The 16134-nt window shown below is 38.1% G+C and overlaps 1 protein-coding gene across 1 annotated transcript; it reads left to right on the forward strand.

Moving 5' to 3' along the window:
• The first annotated feature begins 184 nt into the window (after nt 1-184).
• LOC124864533 (LIM homeobox transcription factor 1-alpha-like) lies at nt 185-14493 on the forward strand. Its single transcript, XM_047359345.1, has 9 exons — nt 185-405; nt 1917-2005; nt 2719-2908; nt 12650-12882; nt 13221-13384; nt 13533-13610; nt 13704-13824; nt 13900-14055; nt 14207-14493. The coding sequence occupies exons 1-9, from the start codon at nt 365-367 to the stop codon at nt 14362-14364; spliced, it is 1230 nt and encodes a 409-aa protein (XP_047215301.1). The 5' UTR covers nt 185-364; the 3' UTR covers nt 14365-14493.
• The last annotated feature ends 1641 nt before the right edge of the window (nt 14494-16134 follow it).

Consider the following 16134-nt stretch of genomic DNA (forward strand, 5'->3'; position numbering starts at 1 on the left):
TAAGTTATTGCTTAACTGTGCCCTTTATAAGAATCGATCTACCCCTAAACACAGATTCAAGAGATCTTTCTCATCTGAGTTATCAATAGGCACACATTATTGCTCATCTTCTCTCATCATCTTCCGCACCTTCTCCCTCCCTCCGTGCCTGTCCATCTCCTCCCTCCGCTCCCTTTTTGCGCACAAAACAAACCAGAGCGCGCACACGGCTGTCGGAGAAATCAGGAGACACAATAGACCATATTTTCGGGCATCATGGTGTTGGAATTTCTTCCGTAAGCAAACTGTGAGGTAGCTAATGTGGACGATCTGTAAAATCGCGTCTGTTCTGTCACACAAAAGCTGGAAGTTTCGCTGGATTTAAATGTTGCCAACCGAGATTTCAGGAGTGTGTTTCACCTCAAGGTAAGACTCTGAAACTCGGGAACAGGTTGGCAGAGAAAGCAGCATGGACATGTGCAAAAGTTAGACTTGAGTGAATTCTTCGTATCATAAAGCAAGCTCTGGGTGGGATGCTTTTCTCCATGAATGTACAGGGTAAAATGAGAACTACTCTGAGATTTTTGGGTGAATTGTTCCATGATATTTAGACTGAGAATGGATGAGGTGTGGATTATCCATTCTCTTACTATTCTTATATTGTCTTATGTTGGATTTTGTCAATAATTATTTTATACTGCCAGTGTACGGAAGTACTTTTTTCTTCATTGAGAGAGATAATCAAATCCAATTGTTGGGCAAAATCGTTGTTATAATAAATTATTATTATTATTATTATTATTATTATTATTATTATTATTAGGCTACTTATGACAATTCATTAAAATGCTGAATTGTTAACTGTAATTTTATGTGACTGAATAAGTAAATGAACAGAATGAGACCAACATCTTATTGTTCAATCCCTGGTTTTAAAAGAGTAACAAAACAACATTTCAGGCTTTCACAACCTATTGCTGTATGGCAATAATTTGATTTATTCACTGAAGCCACACAGGAAAGATCCCAAATCAGATTAACTGCATTTACATTATTTATTTGTTTAGTTTGATAATTTTATGTAACAACAGCCCAAAACTCTCTCTCTCGTATGTTTTAAACTACATTCAAAGAGTCGGAAATTCCAGAGAGAACCGGAACTAAATTTATCTCTTTTGCCAAATGATAAATGTATCACTATTGTTTTATTAATTTATTTCATTCTGAATGTGTTTTCTAATCAAAATGAAATCGAAAAAAATCCAAGTTATTTTTTTATACAGCATGCTTTTGCTAAGGATGTGTTTTCACAAAATATAGTGGAATAAAATAAAATAATAAAAATGTAAAAATTAAGGTATTTTTTGCCGTTAAAAAACTTTTGTTGACGTTTAAACAGAATGTATTTCCAGTATTGGATAGCAAAAAGCCTATGTTTTTATTTATATCTTAAAATAAAAAAGAGAAGAAAGAGTACGAGAAAAAGAAATGTTTTTGGCATATTGTCTTTTTATTGCTTCGTTTTCCAGTAGAATCTAAACAGTGTAGGCTTCATAATAACATTTCAATTTTAAAAGTGGCTTGTACAATTTAGGCGTATCAGGGCTAAATCAAGATTCTGAGGCGAATACTGATATAAAATTATGTTTGAATCAAAAATTAATATTTGATGTTTAGGTTTGATTCGTTGATTATAGCTTCAATATGTATTGTTTTTATTTTTCTCATTCTCTAAATTTAAAGATCTGAACCGAGTCCAAAATAACTGTTTTTGCTCATTCTATTTGATTTTTATGATCTATACATCAATGCCGCACAAACAAAAGACGGACTGATGCTTAGTTTTCCAGCTTTGGCTCAGGTGTACTCCTGGTTTAGTTTGGGTTGTGAATGTGCTGCGATGTTTTCTTCGATATTGTGTAATTTTATCTCTTTAGCGATCACACTGAGGGAAGGAAAGAAGGAATGAAAACTGAAGAGAACCAGCAGTCCTGTCTGCAACAGCCTCCGTCCTCCACGCCTTTTGGTGAGCTATTTGTGGCAAGGAAATAAATGCTTATTAGCAGAAGGCTTTTTTAAAACATAATTATCTACATAGAGAGACTTCGAAAGCTTGACAGATGAGAATTTCTAATTATATAAGAAATGAGTAGTTAGGCTAAGTTCACCGCTCCCTTGATAAATAGATAATGAATATACTTTTAAAAAAAAAAAAAAGATTTAATCTGAAATTTCCTTTTGAAACCGAGATAAAAAGTCCGTCAATTCTCACAAGACAAAAAAGTGACAAATTTTTACGTGAAATGTTATGAGAGTGGCTCCAAAGTAGCGATAACCATCACAGATGCCCCTGTACTGATTCATGTTTGTAAATGTTTAAGTTTATGTCTTCAAGAGAGATGCAGGCAACATTTAACAATGTTGCTCTTTTCATACATTTATCAAACATAGGCCAGAAATGTGAAAGGAAACTGTGATCTTACTTATGGCCACGCAAAAGAACGTCAATTTCTTAATGCGAGTAATAAAATTTCATTTTTAAACATTTTAAATATAGGATTTGTGTCAAAAAGCTGTGTAACCTTTTTGCCTTTGGAACATCAAAAGGGATTTCCCCTCTTCTTTGTCAGAAGAAACAACAGTGGCTTGCGCCAGATGATAGGCTTAAGCTTTTTTATTTATTTATGAGAACCAGTTCTGGCCTCCTCGATGTAACTGTGGCTGATATGCTCCAAACAGGTCCAGATTTCAGAGGAGGGGGAGAGGTGTGCGCGGCCTGCGAGTCTCCCATCGCCGACCGCTTCCTGCTGCGCGTGAACGAGCGGTCCTGGCACGAGACCTGCGTCAAGTGCGCCGTCTGTCTGAGCGCACTTACCGGGACCTGTTACTGCAGGGACCGCCTGCTGTACTGCAAGCATGACTATGAAAAGTAAGACGCATCTGATAACACAATAAGATTTAAAAAAAAAAAAAAACTATTGCTAGACTAAGCATTTTAAAAAATATATACTGTTTTCAATATTCTTTTGAAAATGAAAATTATGTTGAGGGTCAAATCCCGGGGCAAATGAGACATAACGTCATTCATAGGGTTCTGGTTCTGGTTAGCATTAAGGCAGGATTTGTGGTTAGGTCGAAGGGAGGGTAAAATAGAGGCTGTTCATAATCAGTGGAAATCTATACAAAATCCTAACAGGGATAGTTGCACAAGCTGTGTATAGGAGTAGAAAAGAACAATATAAAGATGTCACATTGATCAATGCTGTTAGTTTTGGTTAATTGTTGTCTAGATTTTATTGAATCAGAAAAAAACGCTAAGGTGCTGTTATTTTTCCAGTATTTTGCAACCAAGCAATTAACCCCTGTATGTTTATTGTTTTCTAAATAAAACATGTGATGATTATTAAGAAGATTTTATAAACAGTCCAAACATCAAAACTCCTTCCAGGTTTAGAAAATGTTCAGTCCCATGAGCTCATTAGTCTAAACAGGTGCACCAAAAGCACAGATCAATACTATACAGGCAATGCTGGAATCGGTCAAATTGTTGAATTTTTTTTTACATTGTATTAAAATTAAAACTTATGCTTGACTGTGTGTGGCCTATGTATGGTGTAGAATAATGTACATGTCATTACACAGACCAAGTTTAAGGATCACAGCTTGTTATAGAACAAACAAAATATTATTTGCCTTTGGAGATCTTTCTCCATGTTATATCAATCCTTGTGCTATTATTAATTTATTTTTTTGGTCTAAACTCTATGTAGGCAACAGTTTGCCTGTTCATATCTCATTTCTGTTAAATGTATACAATATTAATTACCTAAATATTCTTATTTGCATTGACAATCTTTAAGTACTCTTTTGGATGAAACACAACATATATTTTACCAAAGTTTAAACAAGCTTAAAAGCAGAAGCGGGTGAAATGGGCAGTATATGCTTGCTGTTGATGATTCAGCTATAACTGAATGGTCATAAAATGGTTTATCTTCGGTTTTTCTGTCCATGCTAGTCAGTATGTGTCTGCAGGGTTGGACAGCTTAAAGAAAAGCCTGTAGCTTATCATTGTTTTGAAATATGTCAGATGGCATCCAGCAGCATAGACTCTCCCACTGTACCTGGCATCTGGAGGAGCGCGGGAGAGAAAGAATATCAAAGCTCTGTTGTGTGGCGTTCGTCTGGAAAAATGAGTGGGAAAGTGGAGTCAAAACGAAATTTTTGTCATAATTATCAGTGATGGATTGAAAAAGGAAATTTGATTTCCTTGTGTAATGAATATAATTGCAAATCCATATCAATAGTAAGTGCTTAATTAATTACGGTGTTGTTTAAGTTCCCTATGCATGTGCCTTGTTGCCTTGTTGTGTGAGTTGGTGCCAGACTTGGCACACAGTAATGTCTGTGACCTTCAGCAGATTAGCAACAATGTCTCCTTGTTTTCCCTGCAGACTGTCCATCAGCGCCTTACACTACACACTCCCCCATCTGAAGCAGGTGTGTGCATTGCAACAGAGAAGCTTGTCCAGGAATTTGGATTGCACATAAGAATTTTAGAGGAATTCACACAGTCATTAGCACAAGCTTATTTTTCTTTCTGCTTTTTACTTGAGACTCAGTTTCATTATTGCACCATCTGCTTCAAAAAAGATATTTTGCCTGACATTGATCCAGACTTATTAGTTATATCTGTATATTTGGAATTACATTAGGGCAAATAATTGAAGTATCTTTGGATGACACACATTCATATTAAGTCAGCATCTTGCAAACCTTCCGAGATCCTCTGCTCTTATTTGGTTATTTCATTTTTCTAAAGCAGCATCTTTGGCTTGATTACATCACTGTGCACAAAGACATACAAACTCTCTGACTCCTTCACAGAATACAGACCCTGTAAAGGACACTCACATAATGTTTCCTTCAGCATCTACCTATTTACCTTTTTTTTTTTTCTTTAGGACTCGACTAAATATGTAACTTGCTTATGGAAAGATAAAGGGAGCAGAATAGATTTTGAATTACTGGGTTGGGATGAAAAAGTAAGTACATCAAAAAACAACAATTCACATTAGAAAACCAATCTAATATTGAAACATGAGCCCATCTCACACACAATTCATCTCAACTAAACTGCCTTGAAGGCAAAATCTAATTCAGAATTTGCATATTTAATATTTTTGAAGGACTGCTTCTCTAATTATTCTAAGAAGGCTGCTTTAAAGCTCAAAATGTGAATGTAAGACTTCAGCATAACAGTGGATATTTCTTTAAATAAAATGAATATTCAGGTTTAACAGCTCAAACACAGCACAGAAGTATTAAAATATTTTTTTTATTTTATGTGATATTGAAGATTATTCCCTGAAGCCTCAGATTTTCAAATAACTACCTCATAATCTCAGGTGCCTATTTAGATTTTAAAAGTAAATTTATTTGTGCTGTAAACAGTAAGAAATTCTTTTGAAATTGATTGTGTTGTTAATATTTGTAAAACATGGCTAACACATGACACACAGACATTGTTTAATAAATAACATTGATAGGTCAAATAAAGGAGTGGGGTGATTGAAAGCAAAGTGCTCTAACTGTAAGCTCTAAAAGTTTTCCCTACATCAAAAATGGTCTGAATTCTTATTAGAAGACTTTATTGTCAGACTTTCCCAAAATTTCCCTGCTCAATAAGATTGAGTCCAGACAGTTTGTCTGGCAGTGCAGAACCTAGAAAACACCCCAGTAAAACCACAAAAACTGTTTCAGCCAAGTGGAAATTGGTTACCATTGTGGACATTTACTACGCCTTGTCTATAATGCCAGACAGTATGGTTTGGGAGAAGTCTGAAACATTTGATGTTGTTTGCAATTATAAAAATATGTTATTCTTATTATGCGTAACTATACTGTGAACAACCTAAACAGAGTTCTACTGAAGTGTGTTTTTTTAGTGAACGTCTGAGTTTTAATCCAGGGATGGAAAACATATTTCATCCTCTTTCTCTCTTCCATACCTTCACCCTATCAGCCATTCCTCTCCCTGTCTCTTGATCCATTACCTCATTCATCACTGTCTCCTTTGCAATATTATTTCTGTATACCAAACCTCATTTCCTTCTTGTTGAGATTGATAGCAGTGATGACACCAAACAGTTTATCTCCCCATTTATCCCTTGTTTTCTCTTAATCACCCCACCACCCGCACCATATTCGCTGCCTTGTGTCTCAGGAGGGCAATGGGAAGAAATTGTAGGGAGACTGATTGGGTTCTGTACTAATTGTTGAAATCTCTGGCTGTCCTGAAGGCAGAACTGACTGTGGGCAGCTCAGAAATGCTAACAAAGAATTATGTAATATGTCAAATTTCTATATAGGGTTTGACTCCCGGCCGGGGGTCTTTCTGCACGGAGTTTGCTTGTTCTCCCCGTGCATCCGTGAGTTCTCACCAGGTATTCCGGCTTCCTCCCACAGTCCAAAGACATGCCTTTTAGGTTAACTGGTCTCTCTAAATTGCCCTTAGGTGTGTGAATAAGTGTGTTGTTGGTTGTTTGTGTGTTGCCCTGCGAGGGACTGGTGACCTGTCCAGGGTGTACCCCGCCTCCCGCCTGTAAACTGCTGGAGAGTGGGTTCCTGCGACCCACTATGGAAGAAGCGGTGTAGAGAATGACTGACTGACAAATATGTTTTAAAGTAGTCTTAGTCTTAATGTGGTCAGAAAACAAATATGCTTGTGTTTTAATAAATATATTCTCCAGTAATTCTAAACTTGCAAGACCTCTTATTTTTAATGTGCTGAGAGACATGGAGACAGCTAAAACTAATTGTTTATCGTAATAAAACATAAAATTATGTTGTCTTTATGGAGTATGATTTAGTTAAATCAAGACTGCTCTTGTTATGTTGGAACTGGCATATTTGCAGATGTGAGTAAATTTGTTGGTACACCTGGTAAACAGCCTTAAAAAAATTATATTTTATTGTTGTAACATTAATTTAGAAACAAATCTAGAAATATCCAACCTTTAATTTGAGGACCATTATTCGGTGGGAAAGAAAATCTCATATAAAGAAACAATTTTTTTTAACAAAAATACTGGGGGCACAATTGTTGGAACCTCTAATGATCCCATCAAAATACATGTTAACTGAAGCACTGGTTTTAGTGATAATTTTTTAAAGTGACCAGAGTTATTTGGAAATCTCCTGTTAGTAATCCATAGCTTTCTGTTTCCCTGTGCTATCAATATGGCATTTAACAGATGTCCACACCTGGACAAGGACACATATTTATCTTTCTGCCACACACAGTTAGCAGGTTAAGGGAAGTAAACGAAATCTCCAGAGGTCACTGTTGGAAAACTGCAGCAGTTACAGTACTGACATCTAGGGGGTCACCAAATCTGCACAATAACTGTTAGACTCTAGCTACATGGCAAGAACTTTCTGAAAGGCATGGCAGTCTGTCCCACTATCATAAACGTAGACATGTAGAATTTGCTCTACTAATCTACTGAGCATTTAACTGTAACTGTGCGCTTTGGTCAGATTTGGTCAGATGAGACCATGTCAGTCCCCAGACCTAAATCCAAAAAAAACTTTTGGATTAAGTAAAATAGAAGATATCATAACAGAAAATCCGAGATTTTGTGTAATCTAGAGAGTCTGTGCAGAGAAGAATGGTTAAATACCCCTCTCTGAATGCTGCAAACCTGTGAAAGAGAAGACAAAGTGCTGTCCTATAACCATAGGGAGAATGCAAGGTATGAACAGCTGGGGTACCAATAATTGTGCCACTTGTAATTTTGTTGAAAGCAAATATTTCCTAATATTTGCCCCGACCCCCACTGAATAAATGTATTCAGTATTCAGCACTCAAATTAAAAGGTGAATTTTCTTAAATTTTCTGTGTGAGGTTATGCTACTGGAAAAGATAAAACTGGCTTTTTACAAATCTTTACATCATCTGCCAGCAAATCTGTCTGCGTTTGTATATAAACTCCAGTCAAGGGATCCACTATTACATCCATCCATATTCTGCAATTTTAAAGCACCGCCATGCTCTTATCTTAGCCAAACTAGCAGTTCAACAGATAATGGTTGGACATTTGCCAGATGAAAAGAAAATAGGGAGGGGGGAGTTTAATGTCTTTTCATTTTGTGTTGATGATGTGCTGTTGACTAATATCAGATCTGATGAAATGACTAAAAGAACATATAGCACAGCTTCAAGTGAACGAGAATGGGTTCAAAATGGGATAAACAAAGTAAAGAGGATATATTTTTTTAGTTTTAGAGAGAAAAGGCATACTGATGGGCTGATTTTTATCTGGTATAGCGGTGTGTTTGTGTGTGTATATATGTGGGAGGGGTCGTGCGTTTGATATTGCCACTGTTTTTGCATAATGTGAGACGAGACCCCATCATCTTTCCTCCCCCACAACAATTTTATAACAGACAGCTAATAAATGTTTCATGGCAGAACAAGCTGCTCGCTTCAGCTTTATTAAATCTGAGACAATAAAAGCAGAGAGGGAGAAAGAAAAAAAAGAGTGAGAATAGGGGGTTGCATCAGAAAGAGAGAGATAGAAAGATTGGCATAGACTTTTCTCTAACCAGCCTGCTGTATCTTCTGTTTCTGAGGTAATGGACCCCACTGTCCCCCACCAGCCCCTCCCTGCTGCTTCCCGCTCCGCCAGAGTCAGACAGGAAATGAGAAACGGGCAGACAGGATATTGCGTTCTGGTGGCCTGGGGATTAACTGTTTTATCTAAACTAACACACACCCTATCACTCACACTCACAAACACACATCTACATCCTGACACATAGCATTCATTCTTGATCAAAGACACACAGACACACACACAGAAACACAGACCATGCAGACCATGCATGTCATACAGGTTTCTGGTGACTTTTGAATTATTTTGAGAATAAATTCTGCTCTCATATACACTGATGGTTTCACTAGTGTGAACAATTTTTATTGGGACTATATAACTTTATGTGAGGTTTTGGTTTAGAAAGCAGTCATTGAGACCACTGATATTAAAGGTTGACTTGTTGGACAAATGACAGCATCTGTCGCTGTTTTATTAATGTTTGCACTCATGCACCTTATCTGTGTTTACACCGCCTCTATCTATGTGTTTGAGTGCATTTATGAATGCATGAATGCATGAGACATCTATCTATCTATCTATCTATCTATCTATCTATCTATCTATCTATCTATCTATCTATCTATCTATCTATCTATCTATCTATCTATCTATCTATCTATCTATCTATCTATCTATCTATCTATCTATCTATCTATCTATCTATCTATCTATCTATCTATCTATCTATCTATCTATCTATCTATCTATCTATCTATCTATACTGAGAAAATGAGAGAGAGATGGTCAATATGTACATAAATGCATTGATGTAGTTATATACGAATATATAACTATACTCACACACACACACACACACACACACACACACACACACACACACACACACACACACACACACACACACACACACCCAAAAATGTATGTGAAGGAGTGGTGGCAGGGTAGCAAGTATCGTGGGGAATGCTGGGAGATTTTAATAACACAGAAGCAGCGCAGGGAGATTTAATAAAAGGAGATGATGTGATTACTGAACCCTGGCTCTGAGCCATTTTACTCCACAGAGCAATATCCGCCAAAAGTGTGCACGCATAAGTGTAAACACACACACACACACACACCCACACCCACACACACACACACACACACACACACACCCACACCCACACCCACACACACACACACACACACACACACACACACACACCTAAGAAATAAAAAACTAAATAAAACTTAAAAATAAGATTGATGCATATAATTTGTTCTTTTTTCCTGTATCTTCTCAATTCTTTGTTATACCTTAATTTTCAGGGAGCGCCATTTATGTGTCACATGTTGGTGTCAATAAGTTTGTAGGAAACAAAATATAGCCTATCAGGACCTGAGTGTTTCATATGCTGGGTAAACAATTGTCCAGGTGTTTAGAATGACTGACAGCTCTCTCTTCTCAAGGTACTTACGTTTGGCTGAATGCAAACCAAGCATAATTCATAACCAGTGTAACCAAACCAATACCTGTATAAATATTAATCATGACAACACAGGGATGTACTAAACTGTAACAGCTCTGAGACACATACATATTTATGAAATGATTGTATTTCAGTCCAGACTGTGTTAAACTTGTCAGAGCTCACAGGCTAAACAATGCCACATGACACAGCTTAGAGAGACGGCAAAGATTCTGGTTGTATGCCTGAGATCTAGATAAATACAAAGAGGAAAAACGTAATTATATCAGACCTCTATGAATACAGCATGTCTCTCTGTCTTTCTGAATTTGATCTTTTAATCTCTGAGCTCTAACCTTCTAACCCTCTATTGCCTCAGAAATCCATAGCATTGAAGTTGACTTTTTTTCTTTGAATCTCATTCAAAACAAAGTCTTGGCTGATGTGCACTTGTATCCCCTTTCTTTGCCGTCGAGTTTACGTATTGACAAACAGTGTTGTACAAACTGTTATTTTGTTAAAAGAGATGCCTGCTAATGTATTTTACCACAAAATACCTCACAGGTTAATTGTTATTATTACTTCATTACTTAAGAAACTGAAACAGATATAAAAAATGATAAATGCTCAGAAATTTGAAACATATTTGTAAGAATATGATGAAGCTAAATTCAGACTGTCTCAGGTCCATGGTTACCCTCTATTATTTTCATTGTGATTTTGGTAAGCTGCCCCCCAAACATGACCATGTGCGAATGATACTTCTATTAGAGGGATTAGAATGATCTACTTACAGACCCCCCTCTGCGGCAGTTACCCCAAGTTGCCTTCATGTGCCATGTTGAGTAAATTCCTACCGTGCTGTGTACACATTGATTAGGGAGTGTGGGACTTAACCACACGCATCATCCGTCTTATGTCAAGCAGCCCTGATAATAATGTTCTGCTGAGTATCGTCCACTGTGAAAGCAACTATTTAAGACACGGAAGTGTCTATTCAGATGTAAAGTGAGGCTGTGCAAAAAGTACATTGGTGGGCTCTTCTTTTTAGTATAGGCTTCAGAAGCAACCCACCAACACAACAGGTTTGCTCTTTTACACATGAATCATCTTTCTGGAATGCATTGCATTGCTTCAGTCAGAAAGTAGGTTAAAGAACAGTAAAACATAAAGCCCTTTAGCAATTGAGCTATAGGGTTGACACTAGACATTCTACTTTTCTTTTTGATATCAAGTTGGGGACAGTCATTTAGGGAATTTGAGGAGACCGTTTGGCAGATGGATTGAGAAAGATTAGCTGCAGCAGCTGCGTTTGGGACAGAACCACAGATTAGAAGCTCTAATGTGCAGACCTGGCTCTGTTTTTGGCTCTCCAGATTTGGGCAGCAACACCTTACTCTCAGTCAGTCTGGGAGGGTCAATACCTTAACCTTCATCTCCTCATCAATTGCCTCCCTTTTCATTCTCTCTCCCTTCCTAACAAGATCTTTGTTTTGTTGTGATGCTATTCCGGTCTCCATGGGTCTTTATTGATTTTGGGGCTCTTTTATTTCTCTTAAGGATCCTAAATCTTCTGACGTGATTGGCTAATGTTCTTGTCCATAAAGCTTATTGCCTTGCTGGAGTTATTTTATACCACCAGTATGATGGTAGGCAGTTGTTGCATGCCCTAATGTTGGTGTGCATGCATGCATATGTGTGGGCAAGTACCTGTGCGTGTGTGTGTGTGTGTGTGTGTGTGTGTGGGGGGGGGGGGGGGGGGGGGGGGGGGGGGGGTTGTTTTTGTGTGCATAAGTGAGAGGGGAGAGATTAACCCCATGCTAACACCAATCCCTGGTTATGAGTTTACAGCGTCTGTCTGGCCATCTCACTGTTTAAACAACAATCTAATTAATCCCATCTTTATTAGTTTCAGTGAACTGGAGAGGCAGGCTTGGAGGGCATGAGGGAAAACTGGGAATGCTGGCAGAAAAGGCTAAGGGAGGGGGAGGAGACCAAGTGCAAGAACAGGGATTTGGGAGGATTTGAAGTCAGAGACTTGGACCCTGTGAATGTAAATAGGCACTGGAAGTGATTCTGAAGCATGAGAGCAATTGAAAGGTTATAACATCTCAGAGGGGTAGAAATAGGGGAACTAAAGAATGCAAGAAGTCATTAAGAAAAGTAATGAATCCAACAAAGACAATTTTAAGACTAGTTTAGAGTTGGTATACAGAGTATGTATTTTTAGGATTGTGATTTGTATAAGGTTACCTGAATTGTAACAAGTTCTTAACATTTAACGATCATGCAGAAAAAAGCAGCAGATTATCAACTAACTACTGCCACCTACTGTCGCTAGGGAGAAAACAAAACAAAAACTCGGAAACAACTGTTACTCGTCTTAACAGATGTTCACCTTGTTGCTCTGCGAATTGGGTAATGCCTATACAGTCTTTAATTAAGAGACTTCACTCATCTACATTTTAATTGTAGCTGAGGGTAAATGTGTTAGAGCTCCTTGTTTGCATCTTCATTTTTAATTACCTTAACTCCTTTTTTGCTTTCAGACATAAATAAATCTGAACACATAAGGGCATGTGTGTTTCTTTGTACTTTCAGGCTCTTTGTAAGGAAGTGCAGTGCCTGCCTGCAGGTCATTGGACGCTCTGAGCTGATAATGCGTGTGCTAGGACAGGTGTACCACCTGGAATGCTTCAGCTGCTGCGAGTGTGAACGCCGACTGCAGAGAGGTGATGAGTTTGTGCTGAAAGAAGGCCAGCTGCTCTGCCGCATGGACTATGAAAAGGAGAGGGAAATGCTCGCTGCAATTAGTCCTGCCCCAACTGAATCAGGTGCAGTGTTGAATGCAATACTGTTTAACTTGTAACGCATCTAATAGAAGTCAAAGTAGTATAGATTTATTTGGTAAATTCTGATCATTGGCCTACCGTTGATTAATCACAGTTTTCAACACATCTAATCACAATTAAATTTTACAAAATCACCAAGTAGCACGATGGGAAATTAAGATTGTCTCCAGCTTGTGTCCGGTCAGTAATACAAATAATTGTAAAGACAACAAGATGACCCAAATAGGGTACTAAATTAGAGTTTTACCACAAAACTGCCTTTCTGAGAACATTGCACTGGGGTCTGAGTTTGAGCTTTGTCAACTCCTTATCTTATTCAGTGAAAAGTGAGGATGAAGATGGCGGGGGAGGCTCCGGGAGTGGAAAAGGTGGTGATGAAGGCAAAGAGCACAAGCGTTCAAAACGACCACGTACCATCTTGACTACACAACAGCGGCGAGCTTTCAAGGCCTCCTTTGAAGTATCGGCCAAGCCATGCCGAAAGGTGGGTGAATCAGCCTCGTATCAGTGGAAGTCCATGCCAAAACAGACCTCGACTGTCCTTTCAGTATTCCTTGTTTGTTCCCTGGTTGTCTGGTAAAGCAATTTATGAAGTTTGTTTCCTAAAAGCAATGAAAATGTTTAACTTATAGGTGAGGGAGACACTGGCTGCTGAGACTGGTCTGACAGTGCGAGTTGTGCAGGTGTGGTTTCAAAACCAGAGAGCTAAGGTGAGACTCCATGTCTTTCCTGAAGACATGTTCTGTCACTTTAAATGTAAACACCTTCAGAAGATTCTTATGGCATCCAATTCTGTGCCTCAGATGAAAAAGATAGCTCGCCGACAGCAGCAACAGCAGCAGCAGCAGCAGGAACAGGAGCAACTGGGAGGGACCAGGAGAGGACCTAGCAGAGGGGGCCGTCAAAGCAATGATGACAGTGAGGGTAGGAAAAGGGAATACCTTTTTTTTAGGCAGACAAAAAAACTCAAATATTTAAAATGAGCTTTCACCTTTCTAGATGGGTCTAGTACTCATGGTATGGACAGCATGCTAGGATACCCGTCTCTGCCACGTCAGCAGCTACTTTCTCTGGACCCCAACATCTACGGCGGAGAGCCATTTCGACATGGGCTGACACCTCCTCAGCTAAACAGTGAACAGATCCACTCCTACGGTAAGACACATCAATAAAGCCTTTAGTTTGGATTACATTTTCAGGCTTAAAAGTCATATTTGACCACCTTCCCATCCTTCTCTTTTAGTATTCTTGACATTAACACAGTTCTACCACAGATGTTTGGATCCTTCTCTTTTTTTTATTGCAGACTCAGAGACAGTCTTCCATGATTTGGATAGCGATGGAAGCCTCAGTCACCTTGGTGACTGTCTCCTGGCAACGGGAGAAACTGGTCTTCTGGCAGGACGAGTAGGAAACCCCATCGACCGTCTCTACTCCATGCAGAACTCCTACTTCACCTCCTGACCCTTAAAGACTCTCATGTTTACCCTTCCTGTTCCACCTTTCACCCTGGAGAGGCAACTTGCCTATGGGACTATTCTTAATTAAACAGGCTAGAGCCAAACATATTTCTGAGCTTTTATCACTGGAACACATCATAAGTCAAAAAGTGATAACATCACTCTGCTGATTAGCATAATGTCTTCTCATGCTTTCCTGAATAAGAATCATATGCTGGAACTACAGACACTGTAAATGCCCATGATAATGGCCTTCTATTTTTTCCATTGTATTTATGCTATATTCAGTGAGACATCTTTCATTTCACTTTCCAACAGAAAAAAAGACGACCACATAAACCAATCAGTACTATTAAATAAGTTACAGAATTTTAAGGAATCAGTCAAGTTAAATGTATGTAGGAATCGTACTAGTTATAGGCATTTGGGGGTCTAAATAATATTAGTACATTGGTGAACTTCCTTTGTTTTGTCTGGATTCATTTTAATCAATGTGTGGATGACTGCAACATATACATGAGTATATGGATTGGACTACGGTTTCGCTCTCAGGTTAGTGTGTATGTTTTTGTGACCTGAGCCACATCTCAGGAAATTATGCTGGATAGAATGACTTTAACTTCCCTAATATTTTAAATTGTATCCTTTTTGACACGACAGCTAAAAAAGTGGACCAAAAATTAATTACTTTTACATTTAATAAATAGGTGACCCTCTAGGGTCATTTGAAAAGTCTTAAGCAGAAACAGGGTTGCAAAAGTGATCATTACTTCAGTTTACACTTTTATATCAGTAAAAACTGGTGCAGTAAATTACAACCAAAAGATCTACAATGCCCAAATCTTAGGATCTCCATGATGACAAATTCCAAATGTAAATGTATGACTGTGTTACACATAATTGTTGCAATCACTTTCTGTAATAATTTCCTTTGTCAAAAATATCCTAATAGATACTGTTGGCTAGACATTTTGTACCTTCTGTGATAATCAGCAAATATTTAAACTATAGCATGATATTTGTGTGCCACAAAGTAGGTCTATAGAACTAGAATCCAATTTTATTTTGGATAGCAAGTGTTGCTAAAAGGATCAGAACAGACTCATCCTGTGGCGCAACATTGAAAAGAATTAGGGTGATGCCCACCTCGTTTAGATGTCGGTGATCTGGCAGAGCCTGGGGTACTCTTTTAAGAAATTATGTTTGATTCTGATAATACATGGTGTTTATACTGTGATATTAATGTGAATGTAACTTATTTGTGTGGTAGTAGATTACATTTTATCTATTTTGTTCAGTGACAGCAAGGTGATGTGCTTTGAATTTAATGTCCCTGTATCTTCAATACAATCTGCAGTTTTGCCTTTAAAGTAAAATTGCCTTATTTGTCCTTAATTCAATAAATACCGAAAGACCAATTGCTCACATGGCATGAACTAATGATATACCTTAAAAAAAAGCAATCTGTTTCTCCCCCATTACTCACCTCAAAACCTTTAATAATTGAACCAGAAAATGTCTGTTCTGGTTAATGGTCACAAGGTTCATAACTCAACATCCTCCCTCAGTCTGTCTCAGTAGTCCTGCTGATTAGAGGTGAATAGCCTCCTCTTTTTCCCCTATCTTCCCAGACTCCCTATTGCTCAGTGACCGAATAGTCAGTAGGGTTTGTGTGGGAGCAATGCATTCCAGTTTAATATTTGACTATGACCTGAAAAAAGGCATTGGTAGGAGAGACAGCAATAAACACAAAACAATAACGGATTATGACACG

This window comes from Girardinichthys multiradiatus, chromosome Y (assembly GCF_021462225.1).
Source record: "Girardinichthys multiradiatus isolate DD_20200921_A chromosome Y, DD_fGirMul_XY1, whole genome shotgun sequence".
Classification (NCBI taxonomy): domain Eukaryota; kingdom Metazoa; phylum Chordata; class Actinopteri; order Cyprinodontiformes; family Goodeidae; genus Girardinichthys; species Girardinichthys multiradiatus.